Source organism: Anas acuta, chromosome 17 (assembly GCF_963932015.1).
Source record: "Anas acuta chromosome 17, bAnaAcu1.1, whole genome shotgun sequence".
Taxonomy (NCBI): Eukaryota; Metazoa; Chordata; class Aves; order Anseriformes; family Anatidae; genus Anas; species Anas acuta.
Genome location: NC_088995.1, coordinates 3,721,969 through 3,742,459, shown reverse-complemented (window position 1 = coordinate 3,742,459; position 20,491 = coordinate 3,721,969). Strand labels below are relative to the sequence as shown.

General features: G+C 55.7%; 1 protein-coding gene across 21 annotated transcripts in view; it reads left to right on the top strand.

Annotated features, from left to right (window-relative positions):
* The window catches only part of NCOR2 (nuclear receptor corepressor 2), a 221,881-nt gene extending 210,081 nt beyond the window's left edge, over positions 1 to 11,800 (top strand). For 16 of the 21 annotated variants that reach the window (XM_068654328.1, XM_068654327.1, XM_068654325.1 and 13 more), the window contains 9 exons: positions 636 to 779; positions 924 to 1,066; positions 1,411 to 1,604; positions 2,984 to 3,133; positions 3,851 to 3,996; positions 5,223 to 5,276; positions 7,612 to 7,839; positions 9,282 to 9,461; positions 9,551 to 11,800. In XM_068654328.1, the coding sequence (XP_068510429.1) occupies positions 636 to 779; positions 924 to 1,066; positions 1,411 to 1,604; positions 2,984 to 3,133; positions 3,851 to 3,996; positions 5,223 to 5,276; positions 7,612 to 7,839; positions 9,282 to 9,461; positions 9,551 to 9,726 (1,415 nt within the window). In that variant the 3' untranslated portion in view covers positions 9,727 to 11,800. The remainder of the gene's footprint in view (positions 1 to 635; positions 780 to 923; positions 1,067 to 1,410; positions 1,605 to 2,983; positions 3,134 to 3,850; positions 3,997 to 5,222; positions 5,277 to 7,611; positions 7,840 to 9,281; positions 9,462 to 9,550) is intronic. The other 5 variants (XM_068654332.1, XM_068654343.1, XM_068654339.1 and 2 more) reach the window with 2 other exon arrangements.
* Positions 11,801 to 20,491: the final 8,691 nt, after the last annotated feature.

Sequence of the window (20,491 nt, the reverse complement as noted above, 5' to 3'; positions counted from 1 at the left end):
AGCAGCACAGTCCAAGCCGCTCCCGCTGGGGCTGGCAGGGGCAGTGGGGCAGTGGGGCAGAGCACAGCCCGGGCACCGGGGCCTCCCGGCAGCACCGCGGGTCCCCTGCCAGCTCAGCCTGCAATGGGGCAGCTTCTAGGAATTGAGCAGAAGGAGGTTGAAGGTCTGTGGAGGCAGAAGTCGTGTTACCAAACCCGCTGAGCTGGCAGGAGGCAGCGGGTGCCTCCTCCTGCTCCCCTGGGGCCTTTGCCCCTGGTGGTTGGAAGCTTGACCCGGCTGTGCCTCAGGTTCCTCCCTCTCTTGGAGGGTAATATTCGTCTTTCATTCCATTTAAAAGGCAGAGAAAGGTCAAGGAGCCTTCTTGCCCCTGCAGCAGGGAAGCCTGCTGTGTTTGCAGGAGGATCCTTGCACCCCGTGGGAGGGCCTGAGGTCTGCAGGGACCTTTTCAAGCCCCTGCTGTTGGCATCATCGGGGATTTTTTTGAGATCTGTGCAGCCCCAGGGGACCGTACATTCAGCCAGACCTGCCAGGCCTCTCCTGGTCTCTTTTTTCTGCCCCCTTTGCTGCCTGTACAACTGCCCACCAGTGACCACGGCCGCAGCACCAGGATTTAACGCCCTTCTCCCTTTCCCCAGGCTTCCACGGTGGCTACAGCCCTGAGCGGATCGAAGCGGTGAGTCCCGTCAGCTCGCCCAGCCTGTCCCACGAGAAAGGGGCCAAGCTGCTGCAGGATGCGGACAAGGGGCACGGGGAACACGACCCGAGGCAGAAGCAGCAAGGTGAGGGCAGGGACCGGCGGTGTGAGCCTGAGGCTGGCACGGTGGGCTTGGTGCCCCGGTGCCGTACCAGGATGGTGTTCGGCCATCGAGGAGGGGGACACGGGTGGCACCTGGCTCCAGCTCTGCTCTTTGTGCCTCCTCCAGCCTCGCTGAAGGCCTCGGCCCCCGAAGCAGCCCACCTGCAGCACCTCCGGCAGCCCGACGGCCCCCAGTGCCAGCCCCTGCAGTCCAGCCAGAGCGTCAAGGGCATGAACCAGCGGGTGGTCACGCTGGCCCAGCACATCAGTGTAATTCACCTGGTTTTTTCCTTCCTCTGGGGTGCACGGGGAGGAGGGAAGGGCCACATCCAGAGCCGATGTGAGATATTTCTGGTGGGGAGGGCTGGGAGCGATGCTGGAGACCTCAGCACTGCTGGCCTAGGGCTGGAGAGAGCAGGGTGCATTGGGCACGGTCGTGCCATGTCCTTGCATCAAAAATAAAGCCCCTCACAAGAGCTACTGCTGGCAGGAGGCAGAAATTACAACCCTGCAAGAACAAAACCTGCCTCATTCCTTCCTGCTTGCCCTTAGTTATGTCCTGCAAAATGAGAAGTGGAGACCAATTCTGCTTCTGACTCAATGGTTTCTTCTAGGAGGTCATCACCCAGGACTACACGCGCCATCACCCTCAGCAGCTCAACTCCCACATCCAGACCCCGGTGTACTCCTTCCCTGGGGCCGCGTGCCCCGTGCTGGACCTGCGTCGCACCCCCAGCGAGGCTTACCTGCAGCAGCAGGAGCACGCAGCAGCCTCCAGGATCTCCCCGCAGAACGAAGGAGGCAAGAGGTGAGCTTAGGGAATCAAGCCACAGTGGATCTGCCAAGCCACGGTGCAAACCCTGCCTCCAGTGAACCAGGGCTGAGGAGCTGGCAGATTCCCTTGGTTACGTGGCACCCCAGTGAGGTGCTGTGTAGGGCAGGCTGCCATTTGGCACCGCTGGATTTAGGATCCTCAGCTTGGGGCTTGCACGGATCACTTCTTTACATGGTCTAGGGTGTAAAGCTGCCTTCTGATCCAGGTGTTTTTGCCCTGTGGTGCCTCTCTTGCCATCCTTGTAGTTCTACAGATGCTTTCTGGACCCCATTAGAATCTGTTTGTGATCCTTTAACAGTTGTTTAGGTGGGAAGGGACCTCCTGAGATCCTCCAGTCCAACCACCTGATCAGGCAGGGGCAGATGGAGCCAGTTGTGCAGGGGCCAGTTGGGTTTTGAGCATCTCCACTGATGGAGACCTCACAACCTGGTACAAAAAAAAACCAACAGAGAAGCATGTTTACCATTGGTTCAGAGTTAATTTTCTCTTCAGTCTTAGTGAATCAGAGGCTCATTAGACACATGCCATGTCTCAACTCTAATTGCCCATTTAAAGCAACACCTTTATTTCTTTTAAAGTCACTTCTAAATCACGCAGACAGCAGCACGAGGAAAGTCTGATTGCTGCTGTGCTGAGTTGGAAAAAATGGGAATCTTTGCCTGGGAATCTGAGAAGGGGGTTTGTGCTCCCTCCCTCAGTCCAGCGGTTCAGTGAGACCCAGATGTGTCCAAGGAACAAGGAGGTCTCCAGACCTGTGGTTCCTTGTCATTGTGTGATTAGTTACCCAGCTCTGCATGGTCTTAGAATTGGATTCGTAACATTAGAGGAGAAAGCCCAGCCCTGGCCACCCAGAGATGAAAAAAAAAAATGAGAAAGAAACCACAGAAAGAGCAAAGACGTAAATTCCCAGAACTGGCCGTGAGGAATTCCTCACGGGCTCGACCCTGGCCACCTCCCAGGCACCGGCTGCACTTGGAGGGCTGCATCCATCCCCTCCGGGCTGCCTCCGAAGGGATCGGGATGCGCTGTGCAGCCGGGGGACGCTGGGGCTGAGCCAGAAGGTGCCAGGGCTGCCCCCTCGCATCTCCTGGGATATTTGGGGCAGCTGCTGGCTGGCCTGCTGCCTGGAAATGTGGGCCACAGCTCAGCCCTGCTCTGCACGCCTGTGGTTCAAAACATGCCCGGGGCTGCGCTGCTCCAAGGGGCTCGTGTCAAAAGGCGGCGTGAGCCCGCAAGGGTGGGGAAGGCTTTGGCTCTTCTCCCCGCAGTACAGCAAGCTATTTTAGTCCTTCCCCCCAGCCCCGTGCGGAGACAGAGGATGTTGCAATAAAGCGATTGCATCTCATCCCCAGGTCCCCGGAGCAGAGCAAAGCCTCAGCCAGCGGCGGGCCGGACAACTGTATCGAGCCCGTCTCTCCACCAGACGGCGTGGGAGAACCGGAGCACGCCAAGAGCGCCACGTACCCGATCCTGTACCGCGAGGGCGAGCAGATGGACCAGAGGTACCACAGGGCAAGGGGACGGTGGTGACAGCCTGGGGATGTGCCCGGCCCCCTGCTCACCTGGAGCAGGAGGACAGCCAGCCTTTGCCTTGCCTTAAGACATAGCCCCGTACCTTTTCGCTTGGGGCTCTCCCCTCCTCACAGCTCCCATAACCCAGCAGCAGGGGCCAGCTGGCTACCGAAACCTTTCTGAGGAGCTGGCCTCCATGCTCATCCTCCTCCTAGACATACAACCACAATTTTGGCTCTGCACCACAGCCCAGCCACGTCCTGTCCCCCTTTGTCGCTTTATCCCAGCAGCCCCCCTGTGTCCACCCCAAATCCCCTCCCCTGAACGCCTTCGCCAGTCCCAGCTGAAACGTCTCACTGTAGAAATTGTCTCCCTGAGTGTTGGGCTGAGCAAGAGATCTGCTGGTAGGGAGCTGAGCTTTAGGTCTGAGAAGGGCACTTAGTTGGGCTCGGTGGGAAGTACTCAGGCAGAAGATTTTCTCTTGCATCCAAAAGCAGAGTCACATCCCAGATCCTTACACACCTGTAAGGGTGCTGCAGCTCTGTGCAGTACATTCATTGTAGGGACAGGGAGAAAGGTTGGAAATCCCAAATATCTCAGAAGCCCCAGGCTGATTAGGAAGAGCTGCCCTAAAGGAAGAGGCCTCATGAGGTGGGACTTTGTGACTCTGGCCTTGCAGAGGTTGCTGATGGCTTTTTGCTTTGCAGGATGGGGTCCAAGTCCCCAGGAAACAACACGCAGCCTCCAGCGTTCTTCAGCAAGCTGACAGAGAGCAACTCTGCCATGGTGAAGTCCAAGAAACAGGAGATCATCAAGAAGCTCAGCACGACCAACAAAAATGAGACGGAGTACAGTAAGGACGTGTGGGGAGCGTATATGGGGGCACTAGGGGGAAGCTTTGAGGACACATTAAACAAGGGAGATTTGGGAACAGGTGCTGCTGCGTTACAGGCTGGGAGCTCCCAAAACCACCCCATGCTTTTTTGGGCAGTGCAAGTGCCAAATGCTTTTTAGGTTGAGCCTCCCCAGCCCTGCTGGTGCCAGCAGTGGCGGTGTGCATCTGGGAGGTTTCCCAGCCGCGCATCTCCCTGCTGTGGGGCTGTCAGTCTCACCCGTGTGGCAGTGTCAGATAACCTCAAGAGGAAGGAAATAATGAGCTGAGCATGGAGGAGACTTAAGAACAATTGATATTTTAATGAATGGCCAGCCAAGCTGAATCCTCCCTCCTTGAGATGCATCTCCCCCAACCGTTACTTTAATCCTTACATCAATATTGGTATAGCTCTGTAAAACTAACCAGGCTGGCTTATATTAGAAATTCAGCCCATTCATTCATTAACCACTAATAGAGTAGATAGGATCATAATTTAATTTAGCCCAGCATTATACAGTCAATACTAATTCAATTTGAATCCATCTTACAACAGCTGCATTGGATAAGAGCGACCAAGCTGTCTCGTCTCCTGGATGGTGTTACCATGAGCCAACAGCATTGTTATGCCCCTTTGGGGACGTGTGGCTGAACCCTGTGACCTTCCACACATTTCCTTATCAAGGGAAAATATACAGAAATAGGAAACACCTCTCATTTGATGAGGATTTCTGTTATTCTAAGGAAAGCGATATCCAAGCCAAACAGCTCAGCTAAAAGGGAAAATATTGATTTAACGTTCCTTCTCCTCCTCCTCGCCCTCCCCACTGCCCAGACCTGCTCCGTGGATGTGGGGATGGGAGCCTTTGGAAATCCCATAGGCAGGAGAGGCTTTAACTTCACAGAGCTCGTAATCCGCAGGGCCGGAGGGAGGGAGGGAGGGAGGGAGGGAGGGAGCTCAGCACTGAGCGTGGACATCACCCTGGGTCTCTGGGCTCTGCTTTTCTGCCCTTGCCCAGCTGATGAGACGTGCCTGCTGTGGCCCAGGCGGTATTTATGGTCCCGGCCAGCACCTGCAGACCTGCTCCTGCTCCTGCCAACCCCTCGGTGCTGTGACGGGCTCAGCGAGGTCTCGTCAGGGCTGGCAGGGCTGGGCCAGCCTGCGTGCGCTGCTCTGCGTACTGAAGAGCTTCTTTGTTTTTCTCCAGATGTTGGGCAGCCTGGGACAGAGATTTTCAATATGCCAGCGATTACCGGAGCAGGTAACTCTCGCGCTGTCTCTGTACCGTACCTCACTCCATGCAGAGCTCACCGCTGGGACGAGCAGGAGGCTCGGTAGATTTCGGCATTTCCTTGTTTCGTTGTGCTATAATACCGAGCGCTGTGGCTGGTGAGAGAGTGGAGCCCTGGTACTCTCTGTAGCTCCCAGTGCGATTCCTCTGAAAGCCTTGCAGGGTTTGAGGAGAGGTTAAAAGCTGAGCTGAAGGGCAAAGCAGGAGCTGAAACGGGGGGTTAGGGGCTTCCCGAGAGGCACCGCACCCTCCCCAGGCCTGCTGCACCCGTGGCTTTCTGCCCCGCTGGGAGAAGAGGAGAGAGAGAGGCTCAAGGAAGGGGTTTTGGCAAAAAGGGGCCGAAAGCAGCTCCATAGGGTCGGGCAGGCAGCGTGGGCTTCCCAGCCCGAGGCAGGAGGGTGGCATGGAGGCTGTTGAGCTGCTGCCATCTGCGTCCTGCACAGCTGCAGAAATGTCGGTGTGGGCACGCAAATGGCACCAGGAGAGCCTTCTGCGGGGTTTCACAGCAGCACCCAGCCCTTCCCATCTCATCTGTGTGAAGGTCCCGTGGCGTGGCTGGGGCTCTGGGACCAGGCTGCTGTCCCAGAGGGCAGGAGGTACATCCTATACATCCTGCCTGCCCCCATCACCCCCGGGGATCCAGCCCTGCCAGCAGCGCAGCTTTCTCCAGTGAATCCCCACTGACGAGTATTAATTAATACTTAATCAAGTATTAACACCCTCCTACAGCGGGGACGCCTCCAGGTTGTTCTATTAATAATTAAGAGGAGGAATGACCAAGGGGAGGAGCCGGGGGCTGCACAGCAGCAGGGGGGTGCCACACACCGGTGCCACACGCGCTTCCCGTGCTGGTCTGCATCCGTAGCATGCTGATATGTCCTGGGGTGAGGTCTGAGCCCCGGTCTGGGGGCAAGAACTTGTAGGGTAGGGGCCAAGGACTTGTGGGGTAGGAGGGCAAGGATTTGTGGTGCAGGGGGGCAAGGACTTGTGGAGTAGGAGGGCAAGGCAAGCTGTCAGTGGTGTCCTCCTTGGGAAGAAGTGGCTCTGGGACCCAGTGGTCCGTGGCAGACGGAGTTTAGGGGTGAAGCCTGACCTCCCCAAAGCCTCCCCTGGTTAAAGCTGCTCCTGCTGTGCCGGAGGGAGGAGCAGAGCGTAGGGAGCCGAGGAGCAGGGTCTGGCTGGAGGGGGACCTGGAGAGACTTTGCCCCTTTGCAGGACAAGGGGAGCCGTCCCTTTGTGAGCGGAGAGGCAGCGATCCCAGCACAAACCCCCCCAAGGACGGGGCGAGCTGGGGGGGGCTGTCGGGGGGCTTCCCTCGCCAGCCCGCTGTTTTTGTGTCTGTATTTTGCCCTTGCTTGTTCCCTGTAACCGCCGCGTTGGGAATGACGGTCGCGTGGCTGAGCCTAGTGCCCTCTGGTCCCTGTGCGGCGCTGCACCATAACTGCATGGCTTCTGACACTCACAACCACTCGGACACCACCACCTCGCCTCTGCAGCCTGTCCCGTAGCCACGGCCGAGCCTGGGAGGGGGCCCTGGTCCGCCGCGGGCCCCCAGCCCCATGGGGAGGAAGGGAGTGGGATGGGTGAGGGGCTTGCGCGAGGAGGGCTGGAAGGACTCTGCCCTCTCCCCCAGCATAGCCTGGCCCCGCGGGGTCTGTGCCCCTCCCCGGGGGCTGCTCCCCACCTCTTAAGCCAGGGCCAAAACCTGGGCACCTCTTTCCCATCCAGTTCCATGGGGTTTTTCCAAACGCCCCCTCTTCCTACCCTGTCTCTTCCTCCATGGAAAACTGCCCCAGCCTCAAAGTTCTCCGCACACCTACATTTACAGACCGCAGGGGGGGTCTCCACCTCCCCATGCACTGCTCCCAGCCGGGTGGGGAGCGCAGCCCCCTTGGTGCTGCCACCCCCCCGGGGTGCAGCAGCGACCCCTCTCCCTTTCCCCACTTCTTTCGAGCCCTCCCCAAGCCCCTGGCCCCAGGCAGATGGACACAGCGCTCCCTTCCCACCGCCAGCCCCTGCCAAGCCCTGGGGTGGGATGGAAAAGGGAGGAGGAGGAGGAGGAGGAGGAGGAGGAGGAGGAGGAGGAGGAGGAGGAGGAGGAGGGGGGCCAACCCGCGCCGAGTGCTTTGCAGAGCTTTACAGAACAAGATGACAAAGTTTGTTGCTTTGCGAGAATGTGCTGACTGTTTGTTTCTTCCCTCCTCCCTTGTCTCCTTTCTCCCCTTTCCCCGTCCCCCCATCTTTCTTCTCATTTGGCCCCCCCATCTCCCGCCCCCCTCTTTCCTCCCCCTCCCGTATCTCCCAGGGCTAATCAGTTGTAGGAGCCAGTCGGTCCAAGAGAATTCCAGTACCAACATGGGGTTGGAGGCAATAATTAGGAAAGCCCTAATGGGTAAATATGACGAGCAGTGGGAAGAGCGCTCACCTCTCAGTGCCAATGCTTTTAACTCTCTGAATGCCAGTGCAAGCCTGCCCGCTGCTATGCCCATAACTCCTGCTGATGGACGAAACGAGGACGTGCGCTCCTTGCCAGGTCTGCAGCCCTCTCCACCTTCGCTCTCTCTGTGTTATTAATTCTCAGCCTTTGTTTTTTTTTTTCCCCTGTTGCGGGTGGATTTATTCCCCCTCCGCCCTCCCGTTTTTGTTCATTTTGGTTTTCTTTTCTCCCTGCCCCAGCTTTGAGCTTTGTGAATCCGCTGATTAATCCTGGTCTTGTTTGATGTTAATTTAATAGTCTCGGAAGGTGCTGTTGCTTTCTCTAAACCACTGACCGTGCTCTTTCCCCGTCTGTTACAGTTTTTTTTAATATCTCCCTTTTTTAAAATCACGTAAAGGAGGGTGGGGGAACCCCACACCCAAAACCAAAGCCATAACCTAAAAGAGCCACCCCAAACCGCCTGTAAAACCCCCTCCCGTGCCCAGTACACCCAGCAAAGCCCCTTTTGCTGTGCCTCGGCCCCAGGCAGCAGGACGGGATGCCAGGTCCGAGCGGGCAGCGCGTGCCTGGAGCTGGGCTTCCCAAAGGACAGGCGAGGGGACACTGGGCAGGGTCACGCTTCCCTCCCCACCCTAGGCTCAGGGGTGTCAGGGCAGGGTCTGGCTGAGACAAACAGGGCCTGGAGCAAGAGGAAGAGCTGAAGGGAGCCCGAAGGGACAGGTCAGGGACGTCTTCAGAGACCAGGGCTGGAGGCAAGCCCCTGGGTGCTCGGAGCCTTAGCACCTGAGGGCCCCAGCCAGGCACTGCAGAGGGGTCGCTCAGCTTTGGGGGGCTGGAGCAGGGCCAGGAGGGACATTCTGCACACCCCCAGCTAAGGAAGACAGATCGGGGAGAGCTTTTGTCCCCCGCACACCCACTAAGGGCACGGTGATGCCGGGGGCAGCCTCAACCCCGCGTGATGCTGGGGCAAAGCCACGGGGACACGTGTTACCATCCAGGCCAGCTCAGAGCAGGCACTCCCCGGCTTGCTGCAGAAAAGCTTCTCTGGCCACTGCATGATCCCAGCAGCTTCTTCCACCCGCGCTTCCCTGCGCCCGGCAGAGGCTGCCCAGGGCCGGTGGGGTGGGACACAGAGCCCATCCATCCGTCCATCCGTCCCCCCTTCGGGAGCTTCCTCCTGCTTAGCTGGGCTAACGTACCCAGCACAGGCTCTTTTGGCCCTTAAGCCTTTCAAAATCTGGCTGATTTTGCTATAAGAACTGATTAAGGACCACAGGGACGGGGAACACACTCGGGGCGGCGGCACCCTCGTGGCCACGGGGTCCCTGTAACTGGCCACAGTGTGTGGCACGTGGATCCCTGTCCCTCCCGCGCCACCACCCGCAGCTGCAGGCTTTCAAACCGCGCGTGGTGCTGGGGAAGCGCTGGGTGCATGCACTCCTCCCCCCCCCTCCCCAACCCCAAAAATCCATCGCGGCCCGGATCCCGCGACCGCCTCCCCGCGGGCCTTGGTGACGAGCGGGCGCTTCTCTTTGCAGGAGGAGGGGGAAAGCCAAAGATCGCTGCCAGGCCCAACAGCCGCAAGGCCAAGTCCCCGGCGCCGGGTCTGTCCTCCGGCGAGCGGCCGCCGTCCGTGTCCTCGGTGCACTCGGAGGGGGACTGCAACCGGAGGACGCCCCTCACCAACCGCGTCTGGGAGGACCGGCCGTCATCCGCAGGTAGGGCCCTGGGGGGGCCACGTGTCCCCACAGCAGCCCCCTGGGTGAGCCCCACGGCGCTGACCCCCTGCTCTCTCCTCCCCACGCAGGCTCGACGCCGTTCCCCTACAACCCGCTCACCATGCGGCTCCCCAGCGGGGTGGTGACGGCGGCCCCTGCCGCCCCCCTGCCGCAGGGGACGCCCGGCAGCCAGCACCACGCGTGGGACGAGGAGCCCAAGCCCCTGCTCTGCTCCCAGTACGAAACCCTTTCGGACAGTGAATGAAGCGAGCCAGGGGCAGGGAGACGGCGACCAAACCGACGGCGCGGGGAGCGAGCGAGCTGCCCGGGGCGAGCACCCAGCGCCCCGGCCCCGCTGGCTCTCACGAGCAAAGACGCAGGAGCAGAGCTTTTTTTTTGGGTTTTAATTTTTTTTTTTAACCTTCTCCTCCCAACCAGCCAATTTGGGGGGCGACAATTTTTTTTGTTGTTGGTTTATTTTTCCTTTTTTTTTTTTTGTTTTGTTCTCAACATCTGGAATTTTCTGCATCCTCTTCAGTCTAAAAAAAAAAGAAAAAAAAGCCTTAACGATACAAAACCCAAGGATCCCACCTTCGTCCTTGCCAGCATGGCTGAGCGGTGACCCCGCGCTCGAGAGAGGGACTGAGCGGCCACGCACGTCCCGGGGCCGCGCGCACACGGACGCTCTGCTCCCACGGCGCCGAGTGAGGGGCTCCGTGGGGCTGTGCCACGGAAACACAAAACCTTGAGACGGTTTAAAAAAAAAAAAAAAAAAAGATTTAAAAATGTTGAATAGGATCAAACCCGGTTTGGTTTCCCCCGGCTGATCTGAGGGTGTGGGGAGCCCATCGTCCTGGCCGCACGGGACGGGACGCGTTGGCCTCAACGCGCTTTGAACGCGGCTGGGAGGAGCAGGGGAGGGAGGGAAGATCCGTTTCTGAAAAAAAAAGCTGGTCCCTTCGGTGATGGATATCCCGGGCTGCAATTGGAGTGGGAAGAGATTTCCCCGGGGGGGGCTCACGCGCTGCCTGGGGACGGGCTTGGTTGCTTTAAGTGCATTGTTTTCTGAATGGTGAGAAAAGGCAATTGTAAATTGTATTGGTCTACAGGGTATATTTTTGATACCTTCAGTGAATTATGTCAATATTTTACGCAAGGAAGGACTTAAACAAAACACAGTATTACATGCTGTAAAAGAGGTTCTGTTCTTACACACAGGCTTTGATGTGTTTGTCCATTGTATGGAAATGTTTAAAAAAGAAAAAAAAAAAAAAGGTAAGAGTGATCCATCAAAGTTGTCTGTAAGTCAGGAGAATGTATGAACTTAGATTAAAAAAAGAAAATCTTGCCATGGTTGCAGGGCCCCCCGTTACACACACCTCTGCTAATTCAGCAGAATCCATTTGCTGGTTGCAGTCGTTGATTCTCCAGAGCCCTCCAGAGCTGGCCGGGTGCAGGGGCAGCGTGGGCAGGAGGCCGGCATGGCAGGGAGTTCAGAGGAAACTTTAAAAAAAAAAAAAGAAAAAAAAGAAAAAAAAAGTTTTTATTGTATTTTTGTGATACACACGAATGCTCTACTTTACATTATTTTTTTTTCATTCCATGATGTTGGATCATATCTGCAGTTACATGGTTAAAGAACAAAATATTAGACTTTTTTTCATTCACTTCTGCTTTCTCGCTCTGGGGGAGAAAAATGGCAAAAAAAAAAAAAAAAAAAAAACACAAAAAATGTATTAAATGCTTTGCATTCTATACGCTAGAGGAAACAAGACCACGGCACAGACTTTCCGCCTCTCCCGCTGCGGGGGGAGCCAGCCCGCGCCGCCTTCCAGCAGCTCTTTGATCCGCCGCGTGTCAGACAGCGAGGATCGCCTTGTCACGTTCTCGATGGTTATTTCTTTTCCCCCTGCAATGTTCCCAGGGTGATTCTGATTTCAAAGCAAGAGAATGATGGTGTTTGTTGTTTGTTTGGGGCTTGTTTTTTTTTTTTTTTTTTTTTTTTCCCGTTTTGTTTTGTTTTCCGTTTTTTACAATGTACAGGTTTTTAATGTTCATCAATGTTTGTGTCTTTTCTGTTGTGCTTTTTTTTTTTTTTAAGAAAAAAAAAAAAACGAGACAATGCACAAGCGATGTGGAAGTCTTTCAGTTCCCAGGTTATTGCTGCTGGTGTCTTCATGGCTCTGAGATGTAAAGCTAACAGAGCTGATGTCTGGGCATAACGCTATTAAAGTGTCGCAGATTTTGCTGGGATCCAAAATTCGACCCATCTTCAAAGCCGCCTCCTTAACCTTTTCAGACAGAGAAAAAAAAAAAAAAAAAACACAACAAAGAATAAAGTTACCACTTGGCACAGTAGCAATACTGTGTGCTGCTTTGGTGTCTTGAGGAGAGGCCGAGCCAGGGGCAGGTCGCTGCTGAAGAGCGGATGCGGTTGGCAGGGCCGCGGTTCCCAGAAGCGCGGAGGAGCGATGTGGAGGTGGTGGAGCTGGCGTGAGGACAGCCTGGCTCGTTTTCTCCATGGCTGGGGCTCGCTTTCTCCACCGAGGGGACAGCCCCGGCCTCACAGGCTGTCCCAGCACCAGCCCTGGCTGTGGAGATGGCGCTGAGCTCAGGCGGCGGGATGAGGCGCGGGGCTGCCGGCGCTCCCTCACCTTGTGGCTCACGAAGGGAAGCAGTGGGTGACATTTGGGTTCCCCACCCTTGGTGTCGCCCTCACAAGCCCTGCCACCACCCAGCCGGGGCAGTCTTGTCCCCTTCTGCCCCAAGGCATGGCCCCTCGGGACATCCCACACCAGCCAGAGGTGATCCTGAGGGCTGGGCTGGGCTCGGGGCCTGCTGGCTGAGGTGAGGAAAGGCAGCGAGGAGCTGCTGAGGCACCACCTCACGCCACCGTGCAGCAGGAGGAGGTGACACAGCCCCATTCCCTTTTCTTTGCCCTTTCCACCACGGCTTCGTGTGCCTGGAGGAGGGGTTGGAGCTGGTGGGGCTCGCCCAGAGGCCTGGGAGCACTGAAGCAAAGCCGAGGCCCGGCCCAGGGCTGCGCTGTGAGGGACTCACTGTGTTTTCAAGAGGTTTGTGAGGTACTTTTTTTTTGTCGTGAGGCTGATGGCTGTGTGGGTGTGTAGCCTGTGCAGGGCGGTGTTTTGAGGAGGGGTTGGTGGTGCCACAGGGCTGGAAGGGCCTTGGTGGCAGCGGTTCCATGCTGGAGGTTTGGCCCTGTGTGGGGTACGTGTGTGGGGTTGGCTTCAGCGGGGTCCTGCCCTGGGGGAAACCTGGAAGCAGGGAGCTGCTGCTCCTCCAAGTCACAAACACTGCAAGCGACACCCCCCCGTCCTGCCCTCACGTCCTCCTGCCAGCCAAAGGCTCTGTTTTCACGCGCTTTTGCCCCAAATCACCCAAGTCGTCGTGCTGCCGGCCGTGATGCATCCCCATCCTGCAGCCAAGGAGGAGAAAGGCACGTTAAGCTGTTAGAAAAACAAAACAACCCCAGTGTAAAGGTAACGTTACCCAACTTTGTAGTTTGTACAAACTGGCAAGCAAATTACTGGGCAATTTATTGTTTCAGCTGTACCGAGGGGGGAAAATATCTATCTTTTGTACAAGCAAATTGTGCATAGCTGTTTTGAAGTGAGTTGTATGATAGACGGGGCTGTACATAGAAACCACAAGGTGTAAATATTTACGCAGCTTGCTCTGAAGGGGTGGTTTTCTTCTACTGGAGGTGAAGGGTTTGTTCACTGTTATTTTGCTCAGCGCGCCCACCAGCAAGCGGTGTGGGCAGCAGTGGCCGAACACTGCCTGACTGTTTAAATAATAAAAAGGCAAACAAACAAACCAAAAAAAAAAAAAAAAAAAAGCTTCTTTGCCAGCAAAATACAGCTCTCCTGCTTCTTTCCGTGCGTAAGCCCAGGAGGAGCCAGTTGATGCCGCAGTGTGGGTGGGAGCAGGGTGGGTTGGGGACCCCGTGATGGTGGGGTGCAGCTGGGGAAACCCCCGGCAAATTGGGCTGAGAGAGGGGGAAAAAGGGCTGCTGGTGGCTCTGCAGGTAGGAGCAGCGGTGTGTGCCCCGGGCTGGCCTTGGCACTGGCACAGCGTTGGCCCCACGTTGCATCGTGTCCCCCCCAGGACCCAGCAGTGGTGCCTGAAGGACCCTGCCCAAGGTGGGCGAGGGGGGAGCTTGCTGGCTGGAGCCCGAGGGGCATCGCACGCTTCTACGGCTTGCAGGTGGGTGCGCTGGCTGAGTCACAGCCCCCTCTTTGCCTCGGTTTCCCTATCTTTCCCCATCATTAATGTGTCTCCCAGCAGCCTGAAGCATCTCAGAAGAGGGATTTTTCTTCTTCCCCTATTATTATTTTTCTTATTTATATTTTCATTTTATTTTACTGAGATGCTGCCTGCAGCTCCCCAGACATCAAACAGCCCCCGGGTTCTCCTGGCAGCAGGATGTGTTTGGCCACCAAGGCTTCTTCCCCCGACCCTGCGTGCCCCAGACTGTTTTTGTTGGCTTTTTGCAGGGGAAACAAAAAACCCTCCCAAAACAAAACAACCTCCTGGAGCTTTGTTTGGGCCTGAGGAGTGGGGAACGGACCCAGGGGCTGGGGGACCCTGGGCCCCAAGGATGGCTCTGGGACCCCTTAACCAAATGCCACCAAATGCACCCCTTGGTTTCGATGCTCCTTGAATATCAGCCAAGAAAAACAGTGTTGAGCTGTGGTTGGAAAAAGAAAAAGTTCTGGTGGTGGATAAACCCTCCCAAGCCCTGTAGGGAATTACTGGGGAAGCTAATTAGCTCTACCTAATTAACAGCTGGGACAGAAGCGCTGGTAGCTGTTTGCTGCTCTGGATTGCTTTACCCCTGATGTCTGTCCCGTGGGTTTTGGTTGACTTTGGCTGGAGCCGCAGCCATCAGACCCCCACCCACGTCTGTACCCACGGGATTCTTTTTTGGCATGGGAGGTTGTGTTGGAGGGTGTCTGGGGGCTGTTTGGAGCACGAGGGTTTGTGCTGCTGTCTCAGAAAGTGGCCCACAGGAGGAAAGGGGCCTGGGGCTGTGCTGCAGGGGGATGTGGAGGAGGTTTTGTTTCACAGGGCAAGTGGTGAAGGGGAACTGGAACGGGCTTCCCACTGAGGTGCTGGGGCTGAGGGATATGTGTGTGACTGTGGAACTTAACCCATTAGAGGGCTGTTACCGGTTTTGCACTGAGACCCTTCAGCTGCCTTTTCTGTGGCTCAGAAATGGGTTTTACACATAATAATACAATTTTCCTTCTCAAAGGAGCAATGGGCATCTGTGCTTGCAGGTATAAGGCACAGCATTTAGGGTGTTTAAAGATCCATTCAGGCTGCCCCAAATCGTGGGGGATGCTCCTGGGCTGTCTGTGGTCCTGTGCCACCCCCTTTGTCTGTCCCGGTGCTCATGGTGTCCGAAAGGCTCCTGTCCCTGGGCTGGAGAAGGATCCACGCCAGCCTGAGAGCCCTGCCAGCACCCAGGCACAGCGAGCCTACAGCTGCATGCACGAGGTAGAGATGTGCTGGCTCCTAAAGCCTGAAGGTCTCCGGGCCCAATGAGAGTGGTTTCTGCTGAAGTTCCTCCTGGAAAGCCTTGCTGCTCGGGAGGCAATTAGAAGTTAATAAATAGCACAAACAGAAGCCAGGCTGTTCAGCTTCCCGCCTCAGGATTTCAGTGGTGATGAGGGCTGACAGCAGTTGCCCTGGTCAATAATTCACACTGATACTGAAGGAACAGAAGGTGGGAAAACGCTACGTTCAGGGCCAGCACTCATGATTTAATGATGGAAAACTTTAGGCCTACTTGAAAAGCTCTTACATAAGGAGATGAAAATGAAATGGGACAAAAGCAGATGGCTTCAAAAACCAGCAATAAAGAAAAATGTCAGAAACCCAGACTCACTCAGGTTTTGGTTTGGTGGCAAACAGGGATTTTTGGAGGGGAGAGGAAACATAAAAGATGTTCCCTGATGGCTTTGCCTTGGACAGAGGCTATAAGGAGATGCAGGAGCACTGTGACCTTCTCCTGGTGGTGAACTGATGTTTAGTTAGGTTGATGGGGCTGGTGTTTTCCTTTGTTTTCTTTTCTTTCGGAAAGAATTAAAGCAAGAGGAAGATATTTTTTTTTCAGACAGGCCTGGGCGAGTCAGAAGAACCATGAGGAAATGGAGTGAGACAGCGGTCGTCCTCCCTGCATCTCTGTGCTCCAGCTTCTCCATCGCCCCGTGTGCCCCGCTGGTAGCAGGAAGAGACATGGCTGTGGCACCCAGCAATGGGCTTGGTAAGATAAATAAAAACAGGTAAAAACACACCAGAATACAAAGGACACTTGTCCCTGAACTCTTCACAGGAGGCAGGTTGTGCCCAGCAGCCCCTAAGCAGAGCACGGGATTGCAAAGTGAGGAAAAAATTGGTAATGGCTCCTAGGAGCCCTGCAGCAGGAAGCGTTTCCTACTGTCCTGGCAGTGGCAGTCTACATCACTGCTTAGTTCTTGTGATTTGCCATGAAATTATGTATGCTCTCTGATAACGGTGTGGAGGGCTGAAGAGATGATTTTGGCAGTTGATGAGATGTCGCAGGCTGGTGAGTGGCTTGGAAGGAAACCAGAGAGCCTTTTGATGCATGCCTGGCTCTTGTCGGTGCTGGGCAAGGGCACAGGGAACTTTGGCTAATGCTGTCTGGTTTGTGAGCCCAGCCAGGGAGGTCTGGGCTCGCATGAAATTTGGGAAAGGTGTCACTGTGTGCGTGTAACAGCTGAATTAATCGTCAGGTTTGTTTATCCTCTCATTTTTGGCCTCCTGTAATTACCAAACTGGGTATTTGTCAGGGCTCCGGGCAGCGGAGTGGCAATAAATCACTTGCCACTGACTGGAGGTTGAGCAGTGTCTGAAGCGAGGTCGGTGTCACCGCCAGTACAAGTGCAGCAAGGAGCTACTGCTATAGGGTATTCTGCTTTGAAGCCGATGCTGCTTTAAGCTCAGCAGGGTATTCAGAAAAAGCAGCAATTGTCAGTGAAGCTTGATCTTTGGCCAGAGATTTTTGCTGCCCTCACCCAGCTTCTTTTCGTATTTATTAGTCATTCGCAATCTCTTTGATGGCTGGCTGTGTGCCAGCTGGGAGAAAACTCTGTGGTGGTATTGCTGAGGAGATGGCAGGGGCAGGAAGTGCCACCACGCTCCCATCCGAACGTCTGCTCCCAAGGATGCGGCATGCCAACTCAGCACGGTCCCAAGCTCTGCTTGGAGCAGCTCCACTGTGCGCACTGCGACGGCCCCAAATCTGTTCTGGTGAGAGGCAGATGCTGAAGAAGTGTGAGCTCCTCTCTTTGTGGAAGGCTGAAGAGCACGCAGGCAATCCTGGTCTAGCTCTGCCCAAGATCCAGGGAATGTTTTCTGCTGCTGCTTCGTCCCAAGCCCTGTAGAGAAAGCGCAGTGGCTGCCAGAGGTCAGGCCCGAGGAGCCTGGCCGGTGCGTGCCTGGAGGTGGGCGCCAGGTCTGGAGCTGGATTCCAGTTGGACCGAATCAGAGCTTCTCCCCACAGGGATGTTAATCCTGGGCCTTGGGTTAGAGCCATCTCCAGCTTTTGTGGTTTTGGAATAGAAAAAGAGCTCCGTTCTGTTCAACAAATCCTTATGCCCCGTCTCCAGACCCAGATGACAAGTCACAACCATTTCACGTGGTGCTGGCCCCTGAGACATGAAACCCATCTCACTGCCCTGCACTGGGCCCACTTTTAAGCTACCAGGCAAAGTTCAGTCCCCGTGGGCTGCCGGAGCGTCCTGCAGAGCTGCTCCTCCATCCACTGGAGAAGGAGAAACCCAGCAACAGAGGCTGGAACCACGCAGCAGAGGTTGCTCCTGGGTCTCTGTGCAGGGGGAACAACCTTTTTATTAGGTCCAGATGTTCCTTTCTGCCCCGGGCCGTGCTGGGAAGTAAAGCAACGTGTGTTAATGTTGGCTGGAAGAGCCTTGCTGGAAACAGGCTTGAAGGAAGCGGGGTTTCTCCTGCCCCCCGTGTTCTGGGTGCACCAGGGCAATGGGCCAGCTGGGGCCAGCACAGGAGGCACAGGCACAAGCGATGGGGGCGATCTGAGCAGCCCTGCTTCTTTTAGTGACCAAGAACCTCCCAGCTGCAAGCAGGGCTTTAACCAGCCGCCCACCTCCCCAGGGCTTTCTGGTAGCCACTCGGCCACTTCTGCTGTCCCCAGGCCACCAGCAGGTGCAGGAGGGCCAGCACAGAGGAGCTCGTGCTTCCCTCTGGGTGATGTCCTGCCGGGTTCGTGGGGCGATGTGGTGAGCCGCTCGCTGCGCAGGGAGGACTGTGCGTGAGGGGCAAGGCTGCGCTCCAGATGTTACTCCTCACCATTAGGCAGTGTTTAAAAATATAGGAGATTTTTTTCTTTCTTTCTTTCTGAGCGCGCATCGAGGAGAGACCTTTGGAGGGGGTGAGCGGCAGGGAAGGGGCTGGGCATGGGCACACAGCAGGGCTCTCCCTGAGCCGGGTGCTTGCCCCTCTGCCAGCGGAGCTTTGCCAAGAGCTGCACCCAGCACTGCTGGAGCCGGGCTCAGCCGGGTCCCCAGGGTCCAGTGCCAAGCCTGGAGGCTGTCGAAACACATGGCTCTTTAATAGTGCGTTCGGCTACGGCTGGGGCTTGCGCACAGGGCTGGCGCTGCCAAAATGTTTACAAGTGCTGGGGGACTCGCAAAGGGCCCAGGCTGCAAAGTTGAAGGGCAGAGCCAGAGGCAGAGCAGCGCTGTGCTTAGCAAAGGACCCCGAGCCTGGGGTGCTGCTCGGCTGCTCCCCACATTCTCTTTGACAGTGGGCTCCCGCTGGAGCTGTAGAGGGTGGAGATGCTCAATTCCTCTCCCAGCTGACAGGGAGTGGGTGGCTCTGGGTGCTGTATCCCCTGGTTCCATCTATATTACAGGGCGAAGCCCACGAGCAACCAGCCAAGGATGTTTTAAGAGGCCTGTGCTGCTGCCATCCAATAGAGCCCCACTGGAAGCTGGACCCGAAGCTAAAACCCAATTTAGGGCCAGCTCTGCACCACAACATGCTGGTAGCTCCATGGCACCCGTCCGAAACACAGCAGTGGGCACCAGCACCTTGAGAGCATACAGGCACTGGGCAGCCCCTTCCTAAAACCATCCTACAGCGAACGCCCTGGAGGGGCAGGTGCTAAACAAACTCCGTCGGAAGCACGGCAAAAACCCATCTGTGAGTGGAAGAGGTCAAAGAAGAATACGAAGGCTTTTATTTCCTGAGGCATTTGTCAGTAAGACAAATGTGTTTTCTTAAATTTGCTGCGTTCTCCTAGCTGGCCTCCCACCCAAATGGCCTTCCACTAGCATAAAGCAGGGTGTTGGCTTGTGTCCTTTGTAATCCAATGCTTGTGGACTCAGATGAGGAATTGGTTGGATCGCTGCTTATTATCAGTAAGTGGGGCATGCATAAAAGAAATGGGCAGATTTCAACACTACATCTATAGATGGTTTCCTGCCAGCATGTTCCTCTTGCCCTTATTATTTATGTTAAAATGATAAATGGGGGATTGATGGTTCTAGCTGGTTTATGAATAAGCAGATTTTTTCACTGCAGAGCCCCAAGGGAGGGTAACGTTTCGACAATCCCCCATCAAAGAGAAGTTTGTACTCACGTATGCCTGCATGCATGTTTGTCTGTGTGTGTGTTTCCCTTTCCTCCATTGCATTGCACTTGGGGTGCTTTGCACTGTCCCTCCTCTGTGCACCCCTACTGCATGTCCTGGTGCCACCGTAGGTTTCCCAGGGCACGTGGCCCCTTGGCATTGCCTCCCAAAACCATGAGCAGGGCACCTGGAGCAGCTTGATCCCCAGAGTGGTGGGTGATGTGCTGGGGGGCTGCATGGCCAGGGAGCAAGCACAGTGCTCTACGTGAAGCAGTGGGCCCCTGACTGCAGTGGTCAGCTTGGAAAAACCCTGATCCCATTTGTATTTCAAGGAGCTGGAAATAGCCGCTGGTCTCAGGATCTGCTTGTGAGAGAGGAAGAGCCCCAGGGAACTGATTTGGATGTTTATGTGTACAGAAATGTCTAATCACCGGGCTAGGATGGGCTCAGGAAGAGAATCTGGAGGTGGTTAACTGCAGAGGAGGATATTTTTATGCTAGAAATGTGCTGTCCGCCTGTTTGCTGGGTAGGAAGGATACGATGAGCATCAAAGGCTTGGCAGGACGAGCGTTTTCATCCTCATAGATGTGAACTCCCTGTCTGCCTTGGACTCTGAGGCGTGGAGCTGTTTGGATCCAGCATCATTATTAGAAGCAGAAAATGGAGCTCATAAAAACTCCATCCTTATGCCCCCCCCAAAAAACAATTCCAGGACCCTCTATCCTATTTGAGAACAAACTATTCCTGCATCAGTTGCCCCCTGTGGCTGAGCATGTTGTCAGAGGAAGGGGACTCGGTGCAGAAGCTGTGCAGGGCCGGGCAGGTCCTGGCCTTCTCTGCAACGAGCCAGGAGGGGCAGGAGCAGGCAGGAGTCGGGTGCCAGCACTTATCTGCCACTGGTCTGGGAGCTACCACAGTGCTGCAGTGACAGCCTGCCACCCACCCATGTCTGCTCCCCACAGAGCTGCCTTCAGTGGCCGTTCAATGTCCTGTGCTGCAGCAGAGGCAGTCTGTGCCTCAGCCCAGGCGTGCTGCTGGTCGTTCCTCTGCACAGGCACAGGCCTGTGACCGTTCTGAGGACTGTGACACAACTTTCCTGATGTTTGGCACTGCCTAGATCTTCCAAAGACACTTCTGTGGATCCAGGCTGTGACATTGCCATCTGCAGAGATCAAGCCCAAGGCCTCGCACGTGGCAGTTCCAAGCTGGCAGACTGGCAGCGGGGTTTTCCTACTCCAGTATCAGGTCGGGTTCTTTTTCTGTCAAATCCCTTCACTGTTTGTTGGCTGTACATAGCTGTGGAGTTAGACTGATAAAGGCATCGGTGGAATTAGGATCCCAGCATGTGGGTTTTTAGTATTATTAATTTGTT